General features: G+C 41.0%; 1 protein-coding gene across 3 annotated transcripts in view; it reads left to right on the forward strand.

The window, feature by feature from the left end:
• SYNPR (synaptoporin) overlaps positions 1-24568 on the forward strand; it is a 107988-nt gene that overhangs the window by 31403 nt on the left and 52017 nt on the right. The window contains exon 1 of one of the 3 annotated variants that reach the window (XM_075287339.1): positions 21454-21860. The exons of the other annotated variants lie outside the window; for them this stretch is intronic. Coding sequence (XP_075143440.1) covers positions 21837-21860 — 24 coding nt within the window. The 5' untranslated portion in view covers positions 21454-21836. Of the gene's footprint in view, positions 1-21453; positions 21861-24568 lie in introns of those variants that run through there. 3 annotated transcript variants of the gene reach the window in all.

A 24568-nucleotide genomic window follows, 5' to 3' on the forward strand; every position in this document is an offset into this window, starting at 1 on the left:
GGATTTGAACACAACCCGCCGGAAAAAAAGGAGATGAAGGCGGAAAAGATCCAGAAGAGTAGGATGTCGCTGGAAGAAGAAAGGAGAGGAAGGAGGGACCGAAGATGACGTCAGATGGTGCACGACCGCCCAGCGTGCACGTTCAGGTATGATTTACATATATGTTTTTATGCTTTTATTTTAAAACAGGCGGGGGGTTTAAAATTATATTAGCGGTGACTGAATAACCTTTTTAAAGGCTATTCAGGCAGACGTGGGGCTCATACAGCATAATTTTGCTGATAGAGCCCCTTTAAGTTTTCGTCTCAGAACTCTGTAAATTCGCCATGTAGTTACAATATTGCATGCTGTACACTAGAGGGCAGTACAGTACTGTAATATTGCTCACACAAGCAGCGACGCCGTGCGGTATTGCACTTTAAGTTTTTGTTTTTGCCAACCATTCGCATGGAGATTTCAGTCGTATTTGTTCCCATTTATGATTCGGGAATGTACAATAATATATTAGTGAATTGTACAGATTATGAAACCCCATTGACGTGTCCATTATTCTCTGCCCTAATACAGTTCTATAGGCTTAAAGGAAATGTGCACTTTTGTCTTTGTGTAGATTTGAGGCAAGTCAGAAGAAGACTCGAGTGGGGCTTTAGGGTTCGGGGAATCTGTAATTGCTGGTGGTGGCCCTTAGGGTCATACTTAGGGTTGAGCCGATCTTGAGATTTCAGGATCGAGTTTAAAATCCGATTTCTGATCACTTTCCAGCCGATCCAGATTGTGATCGTGAAATTTGCTCGATCGCCGATCGGAATCCGATCTTTTCCGATCCTGATCGCTCAACCCTAGTCATAATGGAACAACTTTTGGTGTTGGGCCTTCCTATGACTACAAGGAAACATCCCCTTCAAGGCACTACAAGGGTCCCCTCGAGCGCCAGGATTTAAGGTATAAAGGGGGTGAGATATAGAAACCGGTGTATCTGGTCTTCGTTTCTCCTGTGACAATGGAGAATGCACCTCATTTATGTCGCCACCGTCTGCCATGCGCCTATACTGAAATCTGTGCCAGCTCATAGGTCCAGGAGCGTGAAGTATTGCAAAAATATAACCAGAGATGTTCAAGCTGTAGTCAAACTTATGAGGTCACAAATACAGACAAATCAGAAACCGAGGGGTCATCCGGCAGAACAAGCCGAATGCCAGTAACCAGGAGGGCATCAGGGAGTAAACACAGGAACTCCAGGAGTCCAGCGGCAGGAACGATCTCCAGCAAGTGACCCGTGCTAAAGCCAAAATCAATACCCCGCCTCAACCTGGGACTGGACAGTGAAACAGAGATCCGATTGGGTCTGGATCAAGCTCTGACCGAATGAGCAGACCCAGGTAAAGCTGTAAGGTGGAGAAATAGGACAGGACAACAAAGAATTAGAGATGAGGCCTGAAGAGCAAAAAATGCTAAAATTGCAGACAGTGCCGTAAATAGGAATGGCGGGCCCCATGGATGACTTTTGACATGGGCCCCTTCAACCCCGAAAACCGAATTCCCCCACATTCCTGCACATAGTATTATGTCCCATAGTGGCCCCTGCACACAGTATTATACCCCATAGTGGCCCCTGCACACAGTATTATGCCCCATAGTGGCCCCTGCACACAGTATTATGTCCCATAGTGGCCCCTGCACACAGTATTATACCCCATAGTGGCCCCTGCACACAGTATTATGTCCCATAGTGGCCCCTGCACACAGTATTATACCCCATAGTGGCCCCTGCACACAGTATTATGCCCCATAGTGGCCCCTGCACACAGTATTATGTCCCATAGTGGCCCCTACACACAGTATTATGCCCTATAGTGGCCCCTGCACACAGTATTATGCCCCATAGTGGCCCCTGCACACAGTATTATCCCCCATAGTGGCCACTGCACACAGTATTATCCCCCATAGTGGCCCCTGCACACAGTATTATGTCTCATAGTGGCCCCTGCACACAGTATTATGCCCCATAGTGACCCCTGCACACAGTATTATGCCCCATAGTGGCCACTGCACACAGTATTATCCCCCATAGTGGCCCCTGCACACAGTATTATGTCCCATAGTGGCCCCTACACACAGTATTATGCCCCATAGTGACCCCTGCACACAGTATTATGCCCCATAGTGGCCCCTGCACATAGTATTATGCCCCATAGTTGCCCCTGCACACAATATTATGCCCCATAGTGGCCCCTGCACACAGTATTATGCCCCATAGTGACCCCTGCACACAGTATTATGCCCCATAGTGGCCCCTGCACACAGTATTATGTCCCATAGTGGCCCCTGCACACAGTATTATCCCCCATAGTGGCCACTGCACACAGTATTATCCCCCATAGTGGCCCCTGCACACAGTATTATCCCCCATAGTGGCCCCTGCACACAGTATTATACCCCATAGTGGCCCCTGCACACAGTATTATGTCCCATAGTGGCCCCTGCACACAATATTATACCCCATAGTGGCCCCTGCACACAGTATTACACCCTATAGTGGCCCCTGCACACAGTATTATGTCCCATAGTGGCCCCTGCACACAATATTATACCCCATAGTGGCCCCTGCACACAGTATTATGTCCCATAGTGGCCACTGCACACAGTATTATGTCTCATAGTGGCCCCTGCACACAGTATTATGTCCCATAGTGGCCACTGCACACAGTATTATGCAGACCCCAGAATATAATAATCGGAGACCCAGGGGAGGATACAAACATTAAAAAAACCTGTTACTTACCTCTCCCTGGCTCTGGTGCACTCCTGGGAGATGTCTACCATCTTCAATGATGGGCCTGAAGCATGTCAGAGTGTAGGAGAAGTAAGTAACAGAGTTTTTTTTTATGTTCCCTCACCTCTCCTAGGCTTCCGATCATTATACTCGGGGGTCTGAAAAGAAGGTAGGAGACAGAAGGGGGGAGTCTGACTTTAAGACCAGACTACTTGTTTGTAGTCTGTACCATGGAAACAAATACAGGTCTGCCTAGGAGCTTTAAACAAAAAAATGTTAAGAAGCCATATTTGTGAGCTAGGTCGGCGTCTGGTTACACTGCACTTTACATGAGGAGTGACAATAAGTAATAAGGATACGGTAATTGCACCTCTACAATGACTGTCGGTCACACTCTGTGTCATGCCGGAGGTGTAAGCAGATCACTGGTGATATATAATGTAACAAGTCAATGCAGTTATAAAAGGCCAATCTAGTCACGGTCAGCCATTGTTGGAGGCGCCGCACAAAGTGTTCCATATCCATAATGCATAAACCCGGTAGTCAGGTAGTCACATACTTAATGTAATGAGATTGTTATCTATATAATGCCTCGGTGTAAACTGAAGCTCAGCATTAGAAAGCACATAAAGGAATAGAATAGAATGTTCATGTTACCATGTTATTAACTAAATTGTATCCTATAGCATCTGTAATGTATAGAAATATCGCAAGGATCGGGGGAATTTCCTTGTTAGGGCGTGTGATTGCCGATATAACAATGTAAAGCTAAACATCATGTTTATGGATAGAGGAACGATAAGGAACGCGAAACCTAGTAGAGAAGGGTAAATAGGAAATATACATCCCCTTACAGTTTCTGAACCAACAAAGAGTTCATCTCTTATTGACTGAGGAATTTGGTCAAGGGGATGAGGCTTAACAAGATGCAGACAGGGCAGAGGGGGAGGCTCCTGCTGCAGCCAGCTGTCTTACACAAGCTGTCCATCAGACCATGGAAGGGCTGAAATATAGTTTAATTTTTTTTTTTAGATTAAACGCCCCACAGTATTATATGCTCTACAGTACGCCCCACACACACACAGTATTATATGCTCCTCCACACTGTATTATCTGCTCCTCAGTACACCCCTCCTACACTGTATTATCTGCTCCTCAGTATGCCCCCCAAACTGTATAATATGCTCCTCAGTACACCCCCCACACAGTATTATATGCTCCACAGTACGCCCCCCACACACACAGTATTATATGCTCCTCCATACTGTATTATCTGCTCCTCAGTACACCCCTCCACACTATATTATATGCTCCTCAGTACGCCCCCTCACAGTATTATATGTTCCTCAGTGCGCCCCCCCCACACTGTATTATATGCTCCTCAGTACGCCCCCTCACAGTATTATATGTTCCTCAGTACGCCCTTCCACCCCACACTGTATTATATGCTCCTCAGTACGCCCCTCCACCCCACAGTGTATTATATTCTCTTCAGTACGCCCCCCCATGCAGTATTATCTGCTCCTCAGTACGCACACACACAGTACTATATGCGCTGAAGTACCGCGGTGCCACATGTGCCACATGGCTGTAGTTTGAGGACCCCTGGGATAAGGTCACCTCAATCAGTTGAAGTTTCACCCTTATGATTCAGCGCCTTTGTTGCTCAGATATCTCCTGGTTTGTTTTGTCAATCTGCAAATAAGCTCTTTGGAGGTGAGGGTGTTGCTATTGCTCCAAAGCTACAACACCTTCTTTAATCCAAAGAGCTCCTTTGTATCTTGGCATGAAGGCTGATATCTGTGCAATGGAGGCAGCACTTAGAAGGGAAGAACAATGTCTGTTTCCGGTGACCCTAACATATATATTGGTGGGCTGGGATTATATGACAGATTCCCAAGTGCATTGATGTGGACTTGCAACACAGACTGCACGCCAACAAGTTGTCCCCATCTGAATGTAGTCTTAGCCATATGCCTACTTTGCCTGTCCCTTGCCCCAGCCCTGTGTGCACTGATCATCCTCAATGTCATGCAGGACTCCGGCTTTCCTCCTGTCCTGTACGTGGGGAGTTCTCGCCATTTATTTCTGCTGTAACATGATTTGTAATAATTCCTCTCGGAGCCGCAGATCTCTCAGCGATAGAAAGGTGGAAGTGCAAATATCAGGATTAAGTGAAGCTGACAGGCTGGAGAAGACGGCGCACCTTAATACATCCCCGGGCGCCATCACACCCCTCATATAACCGCATAGAGGACTTCATCAACTAGAAGTCTCACAATCCCTTTGATCTTATAACTTTACTTGCAAATGGTTAAGAATTAACCAAAATGTAAAAATATGGCCGATTTTTTTTTTATGATTTATATTCTGTACATCAGTTAATGAAAGTATCATGTGTGACCCATATACCGAGATCTGAGATCAACCGAACAAGGCCCTAGGATAAGAATGGGATCCGAGTACTAAAATATTACATGGCACCACATAACTAAATGTTACACTAAATGTATGGTACTGTGAAAAAGTTTTAGGCAGGTGGGAAGTAAGAATGGATATTACTGTAACACCAGGCAGGCCAAGTACAGCCCTCTATGACAGTGGTGCCCCCTAATGGCAGTAGCCACTATTGGTGAGATAAAGAAGACCCTAAGGGTGAATTCACACTGAGTAAACGCTAGCTTATTCTGAACGTAAAACACGTTCAGAATAAGCGGCGTCTAAAGCAGCTCCATTCATTTCTATGGGAGCGGGGATACGAGCGCTCCCCATAGAAATGAATGGGCTGCTTCTTTCACTCCGTGCAGTCCCATTGAAGTGAATGGGGAGTGCCGGCGTATACGGCAAGCTCTGCTCATGCCGGAGCGTACACGCCGGCACTCCCCATTCACTTCAATGGGACTGCACGGAGTGAAAGAAGCAGCCCATTCATTTCTATGGGGAGCGCTCGTATCCCCGCTCCCATAGAAATGAATGGAGCTGCTTTAGACGCCGCTTATTCTGAACGTGTTTTACGTTCAGAATAAGCTAGCGTTTACTCAGTGTGAATGCACCCTAATACTGTAATAAATTGTATCAGGAATGGTTTGAGGAACATGACAAAGGGGTGAAGAGGATGACTCGGCCGCCACACTCCCCAGATCTCAATCTGGTCAAGCATCTGCAGGGTGTGCTAAAAGTTTGACCCATGGAGGTCCCAATAATGGATCTGGTGACATAAGGGGGACATGCTGATGTCACTTCTGGGGATACTGAATAAAGAAGGGTCACAGGACTCCTGGTGTCACATCTTACCTTCTGTCTGCACTTTATGTGACTGGTGAGGCCTTTATGGGTTGTCTGACACTATTTTCATTTTTTACAATTTTTATAAAGAGATTGTCAATTGTACCCTGTAATATCCCGCCTCATTCCCTATAACCCCCAAGCGTTACATAACAAGGATATTTTTTCATTCAACCATGGAAACTAAGTATATGCTTGTTTCCCTAGCTCGCTGCGCTGTATGTGACACACTAATTTAAACCTTCAAGTGAAACACTAATTGAATCCTTTCCTAAGGCTTTTGTGTTGAGGATTCTCACAAGGCGCTCACTACCAACATGACTTTTAAGTTGTTAAGTCTTATAGAACAAAATGACTGCAAATACTTAAAATAACATTGTAACGGACAGAATATATGGGAGATTGGCCTGATAGAAAGATAGTAAATGGAAAAGATGGATGGATGGATAGATAGATAGATAGATAGATAGATAGATAGATAGATAGATAGATAGGAGATAGATAGATAGATAGATAGATAGATAGATAGGAGATAGATAGATAGATAGATAGATAGATAGATAGACAGGAGATAGATAGATAGATAGATAGATAGATAGATAGATAGATAGATAGGAGATAGATAGATAGATAGATAGATAGATAGATAGATATGAATAGATAGATAGATAGATAGATAGATAGATAGATAGATAGATAGATAGATTAGGAGATAGATAGATAGATAGATAGATAGATAGATAGATAGATAGATAGATGATAGATAGAAAATAGATAGATAGATAGATAGATAGATAGATAGAAGATAGATAGGCAGATAGATAGATAGATAGATAGATAGATATGAGAGAGAGAGAGATGATAGATAGATAGATAGATAGATAGATAGATAGATAGATAGATAGAAGATAGATAGGCAGATAGATAGATAGATAGATAGATAGATAGATAGATAGATAGATATGAGAGAGAGATAGATAGATAGATAGATAGATAGATAGATAGATAGATAGATAGATAGATAGATAGATATGAGAGAGAGAGAGAGAGAGAGAGAGAGATAGATAGATAGATAGATAGATAGATAGATAGATAGATAGAAGATAGATAGATATGAATAGATAGATAGATAGATAGATAGATAGATAGATAGGAGATAGATAGATAGATAGATAGATAGATAGATAGATATGAGAGAGAGAGAGATAGATAGATAGATAGATAGATAGATAGATAGATAGATAGATAGATAGATAGATAGACAGACAAATTTCCTAAACATAATAAGTGACTATGGACACGTTCACACCTAGGACACGGCTCTTAGGAATATGATTGTGCGTTCATTGGGGGTCATTATATATTTCACAGTAATAGAAGTGACATATACTGAGCAGACGAGAGTTATCACTAACTGTCAGCATCTGCTAGTAAAACGCATGGTCGCCAGTGTGACGCACACTATACATTCATCTTATGTAGGGTGGAAATCCTAAATCCTGCTAAAACATCCAGAAGGGGAGCAATGTGCAGAACAATGTTCAGAGACAGAAATCAGAATTATTTTAACAAATAGAAGGTCTGTATCAGTGTCGCACAGTTTTCGGGATCTCTGCTTGCTGTCAATAAGTTGGAACCTTCATTGTTTTCTTTTAGTGGATACAAACCTGTCCTGATCACGTGATGGACATGAAGGTCCTCATACAAGACACAGCTCTAATACCTGTATAGTAACTTAGCCACACACCAACATTCGAGCGATCGGGATTGGAAAAGATTGGATTCCGATCGGCACTCGAGCAAATTTCACGATCGGGATCGGCTGGAAAATGATCGGAAATTGGATTTTAAAATCGATCCTGAATCGTACAAAGAGTAGCATTTATTTGCTGAAACTGGGATACTTCATAGAAACTGTCCATCAACCAGTCACGTTGCATCTTTCTCTAGACATCTGCACTGGCCGGGGTCAGGTATAGCAGAGCTCCGCTCTCTGACAGATGGCGGCACTTATATGACTGACTCTGATGAGGTTTCTTACTGTCAACGGGGAAGCCATCGGGGTGTAACAAATATGTCAGACAATGGCAGAAATTATTGCAGGCTACAATCGCCATTAATGCAAGATACGGTAGGAGTGTAAGTGTTGTGCGGGTCTTCAGTACAAGTCCACTGTCTACAGCACATTGGTTTATACTTATTATTATATAAGATGAAATATTAGTCAGATAAATATATAGTATGCAGGTATGGCCAAAAGTTTTGAGACTGATACAAATTTAGTTTTTTACAAAGACCGCTGCTTCACTGGTTTTTGCCCTTGTAGTCAGATGTTTCTATGGTTACTGAATTATAATTCTAAGCATTTAGAAGTTTTTATACTTTTATTGACAAATACATCAAGTTTATGCAAAGACTCCAGAGAATATTTCCAGGCTTGACCCTGATTTTTCAAGACTTCTGCAATTCACTCTGGCATGCTGGATAGCAGCTAATGGGCGAGACCTGACCAATGGCGGCACATTATTGTCAGGGCTTGGAAGTTATTACAATATCTGTGTTTTTATGTCTCAAAATGTTTGGCCATGACTGTATATAGGAATGAGATGGATGGAAGGAAGGAAGGAAGGAAGGAAGGAAGGAAGGAAGGAAGGAAGGAAGGAAGGAAGGAAGATATATATGAGACAGTCAAGAAGAAAAGAATATAACAACAGAGATAGGTGGATAGACACAGAGAAAGATGATAGATAGATAGATAGATAGATAGATAGATAGATAGATAGATAGATAAATAGATAGATAGATAGGAGATAGATAGATAGATAGATAGATAGGAGATAGATAGATAGATAGATAGATAGATAGATAGATAGATAGAATGATTGATAGATAGATAGATAGATAGATAGATAGATAGATAGATAGATAGGAGATAGATAGATAGATAGATACTGTAGATAGATAGATAGATAGATAGATAGATAGATAGATAGATAGATAGATAAATAGATAGATAGATAGATAGATAGATAGATACTGTAGATAGATAGATAGATAGATAGATAGATAGATAGATAGATAGATAGGAGATAGATAGATAGATAGATAGATAGATAGATAGATAGATAGATAGATACTGTAGATAGATAGATAGATAGATAGATAGATAGATAGATAGATAGATAGATAGATAGATAGATACTGTAGATAGATAGATACTGTAGATAGATAGATACTGTAGATAGATAGATAGATAGATAGATAGATAGATAGATAGATAGATACTATAGATAGATAGATAGATAGATAGATAGATAGATAGATAGATAGAAGATAGATAGATAGATAGATAGATAGAAGATAGATAGATAGATAGATAGATAGATAGATAGGAGATAGATAGATAGATAGATAGATAGATAGATAGATAGGAGATAGATAGATAGATAGATAGATAGATAGGAGATAGATAGATAGATAGATAGATAGATAGATAGATAGATAGATAGATAGATCTAGATAGTTTTGAGATCAATAGATATGAGTTTGAGAAAGAAAGAAAGAAAGAAAGAAAGAAAGAAAGAAAGAAAGAAAGAAAGGAAGGAAGGAAGGAAGGAAGGAAGGAAGGAAGGAAGGAAGGAAGGAAGGAAGGAAGGAAGGAAGGAAGGAAGGAAGGAAGAAAGAAAGAAAGAAAGAAAGAAAGAAAGAAAGAAAGAAAGAAAGAAAGAACATAGCTTGTGCTGAAGTCTATGGTAATGATAATGTCTCTTGCACTTTCTCGACCCTTGAGAAGTTCTATCCATAAAGTGTTATAATGTAATCTAGCGACAGGCGGGCGATGTGCCTTGCGTCTAATACAAGTCAGTCAGTGTCGCTCTGCCCTCTTAAATATAATTGTGAGATTGATGGAGGTCACTATCTAGAAGGAACATGTCCTCTCAATAAGGTGTTCTGCACCCTGTAATGTATAATGTACAAACTGGATACAAAATTCTAGATGTAAAGGCCGGAGCCGAGTGGAAGAATTCCTCTCTCCATTCATCAGTCTGTGCATATGTAATGTGAAGTCCTTACGGCGCTGCCGCGCTCCGGCCCTGTGTGGGTTTAATCCAGAAAACCTCGGCTGATCTTATAATAGAAGACGTTTAATGAGACGCCTTAGGAATCACCTCAGAATGCAAAGAAGCCTTATTTATTACCAATATCAGCGCTGTAAAATAGGAGCCGAAACCACGACGTTCAGCCGCAGCAGCGGCCGCCGTTCGCTTGGATACGAGATTCGAGACGTCTTCAGCTGGAGTTGCTGCAGGAAGGAAGTGGAATGTTAATTAGATGTCAACAGTAATTATAGTGATTATGTGGTTGGGAATAGATGGTGAATGACACGGTAATAGTGTGAGAGTGCCGCAGAATGGTCGGTCTGAGGGGAGACGCACAACGCCAGGGCGCCTTTAACAAAGCCAAATACGAATCTACGAGCTTTATGGAAATGTCTTTGCTGCCGCCGGCTAGGGGCAACAACATAGTTGTTCTCTCAGTTCCTTCCATTAACCAGGCTTATCAATTGATGACCCATCCTTAGGATTGACGATCATCATGGGCCACACGCCGATCAGCTTTCTGGCTCTTCTTGCTACATGGCTATGCTTTGTATTGCATCTCAGCCCAATTCATATAAATGAGACTGAGCTGGGCCATGAGACTTATGTGCATGTGACGTCATGTGGCTGTGAAGTATGAGAAATTCACATGGGGCGCCACTACTACTCAAATAGCTGATCAGCAGGGTTCTGCAAGTCGGACCCCCACTGATCTTCTTTTGAGCTATCCTAAGGGATCGTCAGTTAATAAACCTGGAAGGAACAACACGGTGGCTCAGTGGTTAGCACTGCAGCCTTGCAGTGCTGGAGTCCTGGGCTCGAACCCCGCCAGGAACAACATCTGCAAGGAGTTTGTATGTTCTCCCCATGTTTGCATGGATTTCCTCCCATTCTACAAAAGACATACTGATAGGAAAAAAAAATGTACTTTGTGATCCCTATATGGGGCTCACAATCTACATATAAAATTAATAAATCTGGAAAACCCCTTTAAAGGGATCCTATCATTAAAACTCAATTTTTTGTCCCTAACACGTAGGAATAGCCTTAAGAAAGGCTATTCTTCTCCTACCTTTAGATGTGTTTTCCGCGCCACCGTTCGGTATATAATCCAGTTTTCGTTGGTATGTAAATTAGTTCTCTCAAAGCACTGGGGGCAGTCCCCAGCGCTCAAACAGCACTATGGGAGTCCCCAATGCTGCGAGAGAACTTCATCTTCTTCAGGAACGGGGTCTTCTTCTGGCGGTAGCTTCAAGCTTCTAGGCCTCAAGCCTAGGGCAAAGCCGACTGTGCATGCCTGCTGGCTACAAGAAAATGCCCACTTACACAGTATTGTAAGTGGCCATTTTCTTGTGGCCGGCAGGCATGCGCAATTGGCTACCCGAGGCCTAGAAGTTTGAAGCCACTGCTGGAAGAAGACGCAAAGAAGACCCGTTCCTGAAGAAGATGAAGGCGATGCTGGAGAGCCTCTCGCAGCATTGGGGATGCCCCCAGTGCAGTTTGAGCACTGAGGACCGCCCCCAGTGCTGCGAGAGAACTCATTTGCATACCAACAAAAATTGGGATTTCTACCGAACGGCGGCGCGGAAAACACATCTAAAGGTTGGAGAAGAATAGCCTTTCTTAAGGATATTCCTACGTGGTAGGCAGAAAAAAACAGGTTTTAATGATAGGATCCCTTTAATCAAATGAGCTCAGTGATAGAGCCATTGTAGATTTCGCACTTGTTTGCTAACTGCGACTACTCATTTTCGAGCTAAATATACAGCTTATTGATACAGGTCGGTTACATGGCAGGAGAAAAACATGGCCGCTTGTTTCCCAATTACTCTTATGCAGCTCTGTCACATTCAGGAGTTGTGTTGTTAAAGGAGTTGTGCAGCACCTCGAAAAAACATGGCTGCTTCTTCTTCTCAGGAAGTGACATTATGTCCATTGGTCACATGGCTATGCCACATCTCCATCCCATTGAGATGAGTGAGACTGAGCTGCAGTATAGCCACGTGACCAACGGGCAGGATTTCCTGAGCATTGAGCTGTGGCCAATGGCGGAGCTTGATATTTTTCTCTTTGAGGGGGAGGATCCTGCTGCAGCCAAACACAGACTGTAAAATAATAAATGGCGAATCGTATTGGATAATACTCAAGTTTGATTTTAATATAAGACCAAGTAGTAGTAATGGAAAATTGGATGCTAAAGGAGGAACTGGGATTTTGGATATTGATAAGTAATCCTTTAAATCCAATACCCCTGTCCTAGGTTATCACTACTTAATATCATTCTGGAGTAAGTGGCCTGTCCTCTTCCCATGGGAAAGGATTGTCAGAAATGACCTTTTATCTGTTTATTCTCATTTAATCAAAAACTTTTCCAACCAAGGAATTATTCTCCAACATTTAGGTGTTATCTTATCCATTCTATATTTAGGTTATTGATCAAAACAGAACAAGATTCTCAGTGCAGAGGCCCAGTGTGATGGTGGTGGATTAGATTTCAGGTTAAGGAAATGAAAAAACGTGTTTTATACACCATAACTATCTATCTATCTATCTATCTATCTATCTATCTATCTATCTATCATCTATCTATCTATCTATCTATCTCCTATCTATCTATCTATCTATCTATCTATCTATCTCCTATCTATCTATCTATCTATCTATCTATCTATCTAGCTCCTATCTATCTATCTATCTATCTATCTATCTATCTCTCTATCATCTATCTGTCTATCTATCTCCTATCTATCTATCTATCTATCTATCTATCTATCTATCTATCTATCTACAGTATCTATCTATCTATCTATCTATCTATCTATCTATCATCTATCTATCTATCTATCTATCTATCTATCTATCTATCTCCTATCTATCTATCTATCTATCTCCTATCTATCTATCTATCTATCTATCTATCTATCTATCTATCTATCATCTATCTGTCTATCTATCTCCTCACTATCTATCTATCTCCTATCTATCTATCTCCTATCTATCTATCTATCTATCTATCTATCTATCTATCATCTATCTGTCTATCTATCTCCTCACTATCTATCTATCTCCTATCTATCTATCTCCTATCTATCTATCTCCTATCTATCTATCTATCTATCTATCTATCTATCTCCTATCTATCTATCTATCTATCTATCTATCATCTATCTGTCTATCTATCTATCTATCTATCTATCTCCTATCTATCTATCTATCTATCTATCTATCTATCATCTATCTGTCTATCTATCTCCTCACTATCTATCTATCTCCTATCTATCTATCTCCTATCTATCTATCTATCTATCTATCTATCATCTATCTGTCTGTCTATCTATCTATCTCCTATCTATCTATCTATCTATCATCTATCTGTCTATCTATCTCCTCACTATCTATCTATCTCCTATCTATCTATCTATCTCCTATCTATCTATCTATCTATCTATCTATCTATCATCTATCTGTCTGTCTATCTATCTATCTCCTATCTATCTATCTATCTATCTAGCTCCTATCTATCTATCTATCTATCTATCTATCTATCTATCTATCTCTCTATCATCTATCTGTCTATCTATCTCCTATCTATCTATCTATCTATCTATCTATCTATCTATCTATCTACAGTATCTATCTATCTATCTATCTATCTTCTATCTATCTATCTATCTATCTATCTATCTCCTATCTATCTATCTATCTATCTATCTATCTATCTCCTATCTATCTATCTATCTATCTATCTATCTATCTATCTATCATCTATCTGTCTATCTATCTCCTCACTATCTATCTATCTATCTCCTATCTATCTATCTCCTATCTATCTATCTATCTATCTATCATCTATCTGTCTGTCTATCTATCTCCTATCTATCTATCTATCTATCTATCTATCTATCTATCTATCATCTATCTGTCTATCTATCTCCTCACTATCTATCTATCTCCTATCTATCTATCTCCTATCTATCTATCTATCTATCTATCTATCTATCTATCATCTATCTGTCTGTCTATCTATCTATCTCCTATCTATCTATCTATCTATCTATCTATCATCTATCTGTCTATCTATCTCCTCACTATCTATCTATCTCCTATCTATCTATCTCCTATCTATCTATCTATCTATCATCTATCTGTCTGTCTATCTATCTATCTCCTATCTATCTATCTATCTATCTATCTATCTATCTATCTATCTATCTATCATCTATCTGTCTATCTATCTCCTCACTATCTATCTATCTCCTATCTATCTATCTATCTCCTATCTATCTATCTATCTATCTATCATCTATCTGTCTGTCTATCTATCTATCTCCTATCTATCTATCTATCTATCTATCTATCTATCTATCTATCTATCATCTATCTGTCTATCTATCTCCTCACTATCTATCTATCTCCTATCTATCTATCTATCTATCTATCTATCTATCTCCTATCTATCTATCTATCTATCTATCTATCATCTATCTGTCTGTCTATCTATCTATCTCCTATCTATCTATCTATCTATCTATCTATCTATCTAGCTCCTATCTATCTATCTATCTATCTATCTATCTATCTATCTCTCTATCATCTATCTGTCTATCTATCTCCTATCTATCTATCTATCTACAGTATCTATCTATCTATCTATCTTCTATCTATCTATCTATCTATCTATCTATCTCCTATCTATCTATCTCCTATCTATCTATCTATCTATCTATCTATCTATCATCTATCTGTCTATCTATCTCCTCACTATCTATCTATCTCCTATCTATCTATCTATCTCCTATCTATCTATCTATCTATCTATCTATCTATCATCTATCTGTCTGTCTATCTATCTATCTATCTCCTATCTATCTATCTATCTATCTATCTATCTATCTATCATCTATCTGTCTATCTATCTCCTCACTATCTATCTATCTCCTATCTATCTATCTCCTATCTATCTATCTATCTGTCTGTCTATCTATCTATCTCCTATCTATCTATCTATCTATCTATCTATCTATCTATCTATCTGTCTGTCTATCATCTATCTATCTATCTATCTTCTATCTATCTATCTATCTATCTATCTATCTATCTCCTATCTATCTATCTATCTATCTATCTATCTATCTATCTATCATCTATCTATCTATCTATCTATCTATCTCCTATCTATCTATCTATCTATCTATCTATCTATCTATCTATCTCCTATCTATCTATCTATCTATCTATCTATCTATCTATCTATCTATCTATCTCCTATCTATCTATCTATCTATCTATCTATCTATCTATCCATCCATATCCATCTTATAACTTATTTTGCGTTGACTTCTCATAAAACACGATAGAAACAATTGTATGTTTGATTGTCATTGACTGAGACAATGGTTGTTCATCCACCTGGAGGCTTGTCGGATGTTTCTACCTAGGTTAGTTTGGTGAGCATGAATCTGATGCTTCTTGACTTTCTGCTTGTAGTTGAGGATCAAGGTTTGTGTTTCTTATTAGGGAATATGACAATGTCTGCTGAAGCCCTTACATACAGTTGGATATTTGATTTGTGTTAAATTCAGAAGTTAATGTTCAGAAATTCTGTTACAAAATCAAACGATTCCAGAAAAAGGTAAAGCTAGAAGAAGTCACTGGGTTCCATGATTCGGTCATAGAGTATCTTGGTTCATTAAATGTAATATAAGATAAGATAATCCTTTAATAGTCCCACCTTGGGACTATTAATGTGTCACTGCCCCATTGATTCCTATGAGTGTCTTGGATCTGTGAAAATGAATCTGAATTGAACATGCTGAAAAATAATCACCTGATTGTCTATGACTCTTCTGTTACACATCTTGTACTTACTTCCCTGAAGTTCAGTCTCATGTTTGCTTCGGACTCTATCCTGAAGTTTAGATTTTCCTATCCTTTCTCTTCCTTTGTGCTTTGCTATCAATCCCATGATGCCTCAGCACATAATCAAATGGGCAGCTAGAGCCAGCACCATCTCAACCTGCCGGAAGGAAAGTATGTCTCACCCTCTATATTCTTCTGAGTGATATAGGATACCATAGACATGTAATCATCATCTATAGCTGTGATAGGAGTTTCTTTCTTCCCCCTGTAAAGAACAAGTCTGGAACAATCCATGCAATTTCATCAGATAGGAAGTTCTGGTATATGTATATGGTGTATATATGAGTGTCGGGGTAGTGCATCACATGTGCAGCTGGTTCGGCTGCACAGGGGCCCATAGTGGAAGGGGGCCCAGTCTGCTGGACAGGAAAGATGATACATGAAGCAAAGACTGCTCGGCAGCTGGGTGGCACTGAGAATATTTGTTGGGCGAACCTCACAATATTCATCAGCGAGGTTGTCTGCCCCTAGTTTTCATGCCACAAGCCATTGATATTAAATATTAAAGAGGACCTTTCACCAGATCTAAAAAGACTAATGACATATTTCATCCGATCGGCGCTGTCACCCTGAGACCTTTAGTGTTTTCTTTATCAAAATCTGATCAGCTATTCCAAAGATATAAGCCCTTTTAACAAATTAGAGTATATTAGCCAAGTGGGTGGTAACATTATAATTCTTCTAGGGGTGGGGGTCTCTGTGTGCTGTATGGTTGTCTAATTTGCAGCAACTTTAAAAGGGCTTATATCTATAGAATAGCCGAACAGATTTGGATAAAGAAAACACCAAAATGCTCAGGGTGACAGCACCGATCAGGCAATATATATTATTGGACTTTTTGGACTTGTTCCTCTTCAAGTTATTTCCAAAGTGTTTATCCTGCTACCAACCGAATCTAACCCATCCCTGCCAAGCCCCCTCCCCCACATCCTACAGTAATAGTCAGAACAGCCAAATTTAGGAAAGTCAGAATAATTTCATAACTTTACTAACAATGCACAAGTCAAAGTCAGAAGATTCATCCTACTGCGGGGAATATGGCAGACAACGTGATTGACAAGTTCTGCACAGAAACCAATAACGTGTGTGAAAAATAATGATTTTCATGTGGGAGCTGAGCAGAAAATGCTTTTTTCAGGGGCTTCTCAGCAGCGTCTGAAGGCCGGTTATCTGTATAAGTGCTGCGGACGGTAATGAGGCTTTGTGTAGATTATGGAGGGTTGTAATGAATCCTGTTTATTCTGTGTTGTAAGTTTTAATGGCTTCTATGGGTTTAGCAGTAGGCTTTCATTATACTGAACAATAAGTCTTAAAGGGAATGTCTCCTCACGGCTGATTTTGCCAGGGGATAGAGATATTGGCTGCTCCTCAGGGGCAGATAGAGACAGCCCCTGAACAAGAGCCGCTACATAATACCGCTCTGTTTATATATCTCTAACAATTCACCAAGAAATGGAAGCCATGAAATTTATTAGCTTGTGTCCTCACATGATCTCTAGTAGTAAATACCTGTTTTCCAGGTTGCATCGGGCTCCCATGGTATACCTGTGCATGTTGCGTATATACAATGTCTGCTCCAGCTGCTTGTATATTGTATCCGCAGACCTTGTGTCAGACTGGGGTTTCTTTAGCTCACTGCAGGAAATTATTATGGGGGGTTGTATTAGTCTGGACTCACAGGAGTATCCTCTGAAACTCTTGTGGTCAGAGGTGTAACTTCAAGTTCCCGGTCAAAAACTGCAATGGGGTCCCTAGCTAAATTATGGCATTTTAGAATAGTATATTTTATGTTGCAGAGGGGCCTCTCAAGGTTCAGGATCCAGTAGTGACTGCACCCCATATAACTACACCCCTGCTAGAGGAATAATTTGACCCTGACTGTGCACTATACAGTAAGTAAGTATGGCAGAGTCAGACTGGCCCACTGGGGTACCAGAGGATCCTCCGGTGGGCCCAGGCTCTAAATCAATAATGACCCAAAAGAAGACACCCAAAAGTGAAGAGTACTGTGGTCTATTGTTGGAGAGTGGGCGTCCAGAATCATTTTATCTGATGGGTCACGGAACCCCAGTCCAATGCTAAATTGGGCCCTGACAATGGACTATAGTATGACTTACAAGGGTAATAGAACTGGGCCACAGCATGACCAACATATGAGATGTCTCTTCTTTAGACAAACTAGAGCTCTTTCTGAAATAAAACTGCCATGTTATCTGATACTGGATGACCCTTCAAAGGGAACCTGTTACCACGTTTGGGGCTGTTAAACCTGCTGTATGAGCACCGCGCATGCGCTGCAACCTGCAAGGGAAAAGTCATGAGCTCTAGCTTTCAGTTTCTGTTGAACACGGCAACAAAGAGGGCTGGGTTTACCAGATTTGGGGCCCTTAACCGCAACAGCCTAAGGACATGCTTTTGATTAAGGGCCCCAAACTTGGAATCATCTCATGAAGACGACCCCCAGCCTGTGTTCCCGATTAAGGAATATAGACACCATAGAGGGTATCCCTCTTTGAGCCATATCAGAGAGTTGCTCTGCAGAAGGATTTTCTGGTCTTGTAGACTCAAGCCAACCATATATTATGTGCTTGGGCATTCATCTGAACGGCTGACATGTATTACTACATCTAGGTCTGACTAGTCTTGACTTTGACATCAAAATCAGCTGTTTGATGGGGGTGTCAGGAACGGAAATGGAGGGTGATCAACTGAGACTGACTGGACAACCCCTTTAATATGTGGCCTACTTTATGGGTGGAGGCTATGGCACCAGATAACCTAGGCCTACAGCCTCCGGAGATATCATTTTAGTGATGGGGGGCAGCATGAGTTGTTGTACATGAATAGCTCATTCTATGAACAACGCACACCATTGATCCTATTCCCTCGACACAACACAAATCCCACTGTGGGTTATTACAAGCAAAACAGCACGTTCTGCCAAGACGATCGTCACCAAAACCTCAAAATGGACCTCAGTACAATTGACATACAATATATTGAAAATGTGATAGCTTTCTCTGCAGGGAAATAGGGGCAACACAAGTCCGGTTACTACAGGTTGGATCAGCTAATGTTGCACTCTTTGCTGTTTGTAGCATTGAGCGCGATTGTGAGACTTTCCAGCTTTTATTCCACTAGACGTCTCGACAGTGTTCAGTGGACTGGAATCCGTGTGGTGGATATAACCAAAGATGACAGCCTATATGTAAGCGATCTCCCTATCACACACATATGTAAAAAGGACATTTACTGACATAGCGTTAGGTTACTCAGTCCTGATATTGCCCCTCAGGACCCCACATATATGGCCTGTCCACCCTTCACACAACGTAAACCAAATACAGTAGGTGTTGAAACCAGTGGCGTAACTAGGAATGGTGGGGCCCCGTGGCGAACTTTTAGTTCATCTGAGACAAAAACAATTTGGAATATTCGAGGTCAAACCCGACTCGGAATGAAACAGTTTGCCCATCTCTAGTTAGGTTCCTGTACTCTGTTTCCTGTATTCTTGGTGACTGTCTTTGGTTCATTTGCTGGATACCCATTTGCTTACTGAGTTGGCTTTGACCGTGAACTATCTGACTGGACCCTTCTTGGACACAAAATCTTATTTAGATATTCTGTGCTTTCTTGGTTTGACCTTGCCAGTTTTTGCTAAGTTTCCTGGTCTGATTTCAGTTTGCAGTAGCATCTATTTATTACACTAGTTATCGGTGTGATAACCCAGGTCCTGATCTGCTGGGTTTGCGGCCGCTCTGGTGCAGACATCAGGGCAGTCTTAGATGATCAGCCAGGGCAGTGTGATATGTAGGTAGCTTGTTCTACTGCTCTCTGTTATCTACCACTTTCTGAAGTTTTGGGAATTGCTTTGGAGGTGATTCCATAACATTCTTTGAACTCAAGGCCCAAGCAAAGAGTAAACATGAGATTCCATGGAAGCAACAATAACCATCTTTCTGAAGCTGTTCTTTTTTCTATCATTGATGGTCATAGTCCCTACATGTGGTTAAAGTTGGAATTTAATTGGTTTACATTGGTCTATAGCTGGACGTAAATAGATCAACACGGGTCTAAATGTGGCCATACATAAGTCCATATGGGTCTAAACCTACATGAGTCTAAAGCTGGCTTTACTTGAGCCCACATGGGTCTAAAGCAGGCCACACGTGAGTTTACATGGGTACAAAGATAGCCATACAGGGGTCCACATGGGCCTAAAGCTAACCTCACACCTTAGACAGCTGGTAAGTCAACACCTATTCCTTCCCCCATATACATGCATATTCAGTCCAGCCAAGCTTATCTGTGGTTTACAAAGAAGACTAATCCACTTCTAGACAACTTTGACGTTGGCTATCCATCACAGGGATCTAAAGCTGGTCATATATGGGTCCACATGGGTCTATAGCTAGCTATATGTAAGTTCACATGGGTCTAAAGCAGCCCATACATGGGTCCCCATGGGTTTGAAGCCAGCCATACACATTAGATAGCTGTTCAGTAGACAGCTATTCCTCCTGGATCCCCCATATACATGCACACTTGGTCCATCCAAGCGTGTGTTTGTTCTAAATAGACCAAGGAGACTAAACTGCTGCAAGACACCTCCGATGCAACTTCTTTACCTTGAGAACTAAAGGTTTGGACATGCTGAGATCCAATAGCCCAAGTCTTCTGTCCACCTTTCTGGCCCAGCGAAATCTTGCCCATTATGTGGTCTGGTTCATGGGACTGTGCCTAGTATGAATTAGGGGTGCTCTGTGCCCATTGGCCCATATTGACTATCTTGGCTGCCCCTAGAAAGTGGCCAAAAAGACACCTCAACTTGGCGCATTTTTGGTGCACAATAGCACAACTCAGCTCCTGTGCCCTGCTCACCATTTTTTAGAGATTTGATGGAGCGGCTGAATTCAAGGGGGTTGGATTCCCCAGTCTGTCAGGTTTGCCAGAAAACCGTCACGAGTTATACCAAAAATGTACGCCAATTCCTGACTGCCATAGACTTCAGTACAGGCGCACCTACATGTGCAAGAGTGAAGAAGCTGCAACCTCATAGCAATTCTGAAACGCCAGTCTTAATGTATCACCCCTGCTCATTAACCCTTCATGGTCATGACTTTATGTGACGCCCCAAACTCCCAACTTACCCTGACATCTGCATTCTGGGAGTTGTAGTGTCGCAACACCTGGACCGGGCACAGATTGCAGATTGATTCCCCTGTAACGATTAAATCCAAGACATGGTTACATGCAAAACAAAAGTTGATGTTTAATACACCAGGAATATGCAGATACCTCCCCGTGCATGTCTCCTCCCCCCTGGATGTATTTGTGAATCTATACATAGGAAATGTATCCCACCCTTGTATTGTACTATGAACCAGGCTCTGCACATAGAGTACAGCTAAGCCTCCAAACACAGGGGAAGCTTTCTGCAGCTAGGAAAAGTGGCGCACAGATCCCCCATCCTTACAATGGTCTTTCTACACTAATCTTTAAGGTTATGACAATTCTTGCCAACATTCAAAAAAAAGGAATCTGAGGCTTCTCCTTTTTTTTTTTGTCCCTGCTCGGTTTAACATCTCACTTTCCTTGCATCGATTTCATTTGCTCCTCTTGATTTACTGTACTTCATGCAACAGACGAGCGGCTGGAAGTCTCTGCACACAAGCTTTTGGGAATCCTGTCCGCTTTAGCATGCTACAACCTCTGATTCATTTCCAGAGAGCAGAGTTGGATTATCAATTCCTTTGTAAATGTGTATGGTGATATTCGCTCCGGTAAGTCCATCAGCAAAATTACAGATTCTGCTAGCCTTAAGGACTTTGCCTATTCAATTTTAATACATTTTTAAAAAATTTTTATCACATTTTATCAGATATTTTAATTGTTTTATGCATGTTTTGTAGCAAAATGATTGTGGAAATAATATAATAAAAATGTATATATACATATATATATATATATATATATATATATATATTAACTTGTTTTATTAATGCATTGATAATAAAATAGAATAAAGTAACATAAAAAATAAATTCATAATAATATAGAAATATAAATTAAATAATAATAATTGATCAATATTAATTGCAATTTTTTTGCTATCTTTTCAGTTTTTGGGTTACACTTTTAGCCCATTATGACTGACGTCATCATCATTTTCAAATATCTAAATTTTTTTGTCTTTCTTCGGTGACTTAGCCAGAGATTGCTTTGAAGTATTGTCTAAAATATTCTAATTCTTTAATCCCCCGGACAAAGGAAGAAGCAAAGCTTAGTATTCTTAGGGGAAAAGTCATTGGTGTCGCTTTATTTTTTGCATATTCTGCCTGTATTTCGTGAATAGATGTAGCAGAGCTGAGTTTGTCACATTTTACAATGTCTAATTATATAGCGTCGCCATAGTCTGGAGCGGTGTACAACAGCATTCTCTATCCTCAGAAGGGATCACGATGTCATTTGCCTAATATTAACACAGCGCCAATATTCTAGGAATCCAATTAGCATGAGCAGGGTTTAGGAGTATTTAGGGAACACTAAGAGGCAGTGCACAGAATCATTGGAGAACATGCAAACTCTGTGCAGACGGAGCGCAAATTCAGCTCTGCTACATCTGACCAACGCACAAGGATACTTCCCTGTAGGCTGAGAACAAAGTTTGCACTGATAGAATATAACTCAGTCCCAGAAGCGACTGTGTCGTCCTAAGTCCAGCGACAGCCCCTCCATTACCCCTCATAGTCGCAGCAGATCTTCATGTAACTCCTCTGACAAGGGAATGATGTATGGTTCAGTGATCTTTTTCTCCTGCAAAGGGCAAATCTTAAATAATGTTATTTTGCCTAAATGCACCCAGCCGCTCTTCTTCCTTCTAGTGCACTGGGCTAAACACCCCCCTCAACCTCCCCCCTCCCCAAACATCTGTCTCTAAATGTGCTCGCTGCGCAGGAAACTAAGGAATGGAGACAGATCATTAAGTGAGAGTGGCCAAAAGTGTGCGAGGCTTCCATTGCTTTGTCATTACATTAGCCCGACAGTAAATACAATTAGGCAGTTACCTATTCATCAATCAGCGCAGCCCGCTACCGTAATATCAGGTTGTCAATGGCAGGGTATTGATCCGTACGGTGATCAATCAACTCTCCAATCCTCTGCGCCTCTGCTCAGTGCTATTCTATTCATTTATACATTGTAGCACTGTCATATTCTGTAGCACTGTACACAGACACTGACATAGCTTACATTAGTCCTTGTCCCCATGGGGTTCACAATCTAAATTCCAAATGAAGCCTTACCCAATGTAATATTATTATTTATATACTGTAGCGCCATCATATTCCGCAGCGTTGTACCGAGATCATCCTTTACATCGGTCCCTGTCACGATTGAGGCTCACAATGTAAATTGCAAATTAACCTTTGGTTTTGGAGTATGGGAGGAAACCATAGAGAATATACATATATAGATGTTGCCTCTGGTCGGATTCGAACCCAGGACCCTGATCACTATATACAGTCATATCCACCTTTCCATATATACAGAGTTAGGTATAGCAATACTTACAGACGACGCGCGCCGTAAAACACAATATTCTGTGAGTAACTTATTTCATTAAACACATATGGCACCAACATGTTCTGTAATGCTGTACAGAGATTGTCATCACTCACGTCTGTCCCTCTAGCCATTAGGGCTCACAATCTAAAAAACAAATTAACCAATTGGTATGGTTTGATGTGTTGAGGAAAGGCACGGTAACATGGGGGTACATACAAACTCCATCCTTGGTCAGATTCGAACCCAGGACCCCAGGGCTAACCATTGAGACTCCATACTGCCCTCTAGCTGAGATTAGTCTTTGATTGACAGGTGGAGCTAACTTTAACTTGACACATAAGTAAAATAAACACTCGCAACAAACTTTAAGTTGATACGTACCTTAAAATAGATACGTAAAAATATAGCAACACACATATACATATTTTAAATTGACTTGGCTTTTCAATGGCTGTTGAATGTTACAAGTTATTAGATCCACGTTAGACCAGGTTCACTTCTATCAGGATCTCCGGTATAGGAACAGGCAAACGTAAATCCAGACAGACTGGTCTATCATATGATGGACAGAAATGGATCCCAGTGAACCCCATTGAATATAATGGGGTCCTTGGTGTCTCCATTATGGTTTTCATCATATTGCCCAGCAAAAAAGTCCTGGATAAACAATCAGGTGCCGTGTCACATTGATTGTAGGTGAAGATATCCCCAGAAAGTGCGTATGGCACAGTCCTTCAGGGCCATATGGACTCTTTCTACCTCCATATAGGCCCTGCCGTTAAAGGGTTATCCACACCATAGGGGATAAGTGTCAGATCACTGGTTGTCTGACTGCTGGGATAACCAGCAATAGGGAGAACACGGAGCCAAAAGACCCCCTTCTCCTCTATGCGAATGAAGCACCAATGCATTTATGTGACTGGTC

This window comes from Leptodactylus fuscus, chromosome 9, assembly GCF_031893055.1.
Source record: "Leptodactylus fuscus isolate aLepFus1 chromosome 9, aLepFus1.hap2, whole genome shotgun sequence".
Taxonomy (NCBI): Eukaryota; Metazoa; Chordata; class Amphibia; order Anura; family Leptodactylidae; genus Leptodactylus; species Leptodactylus fuscus.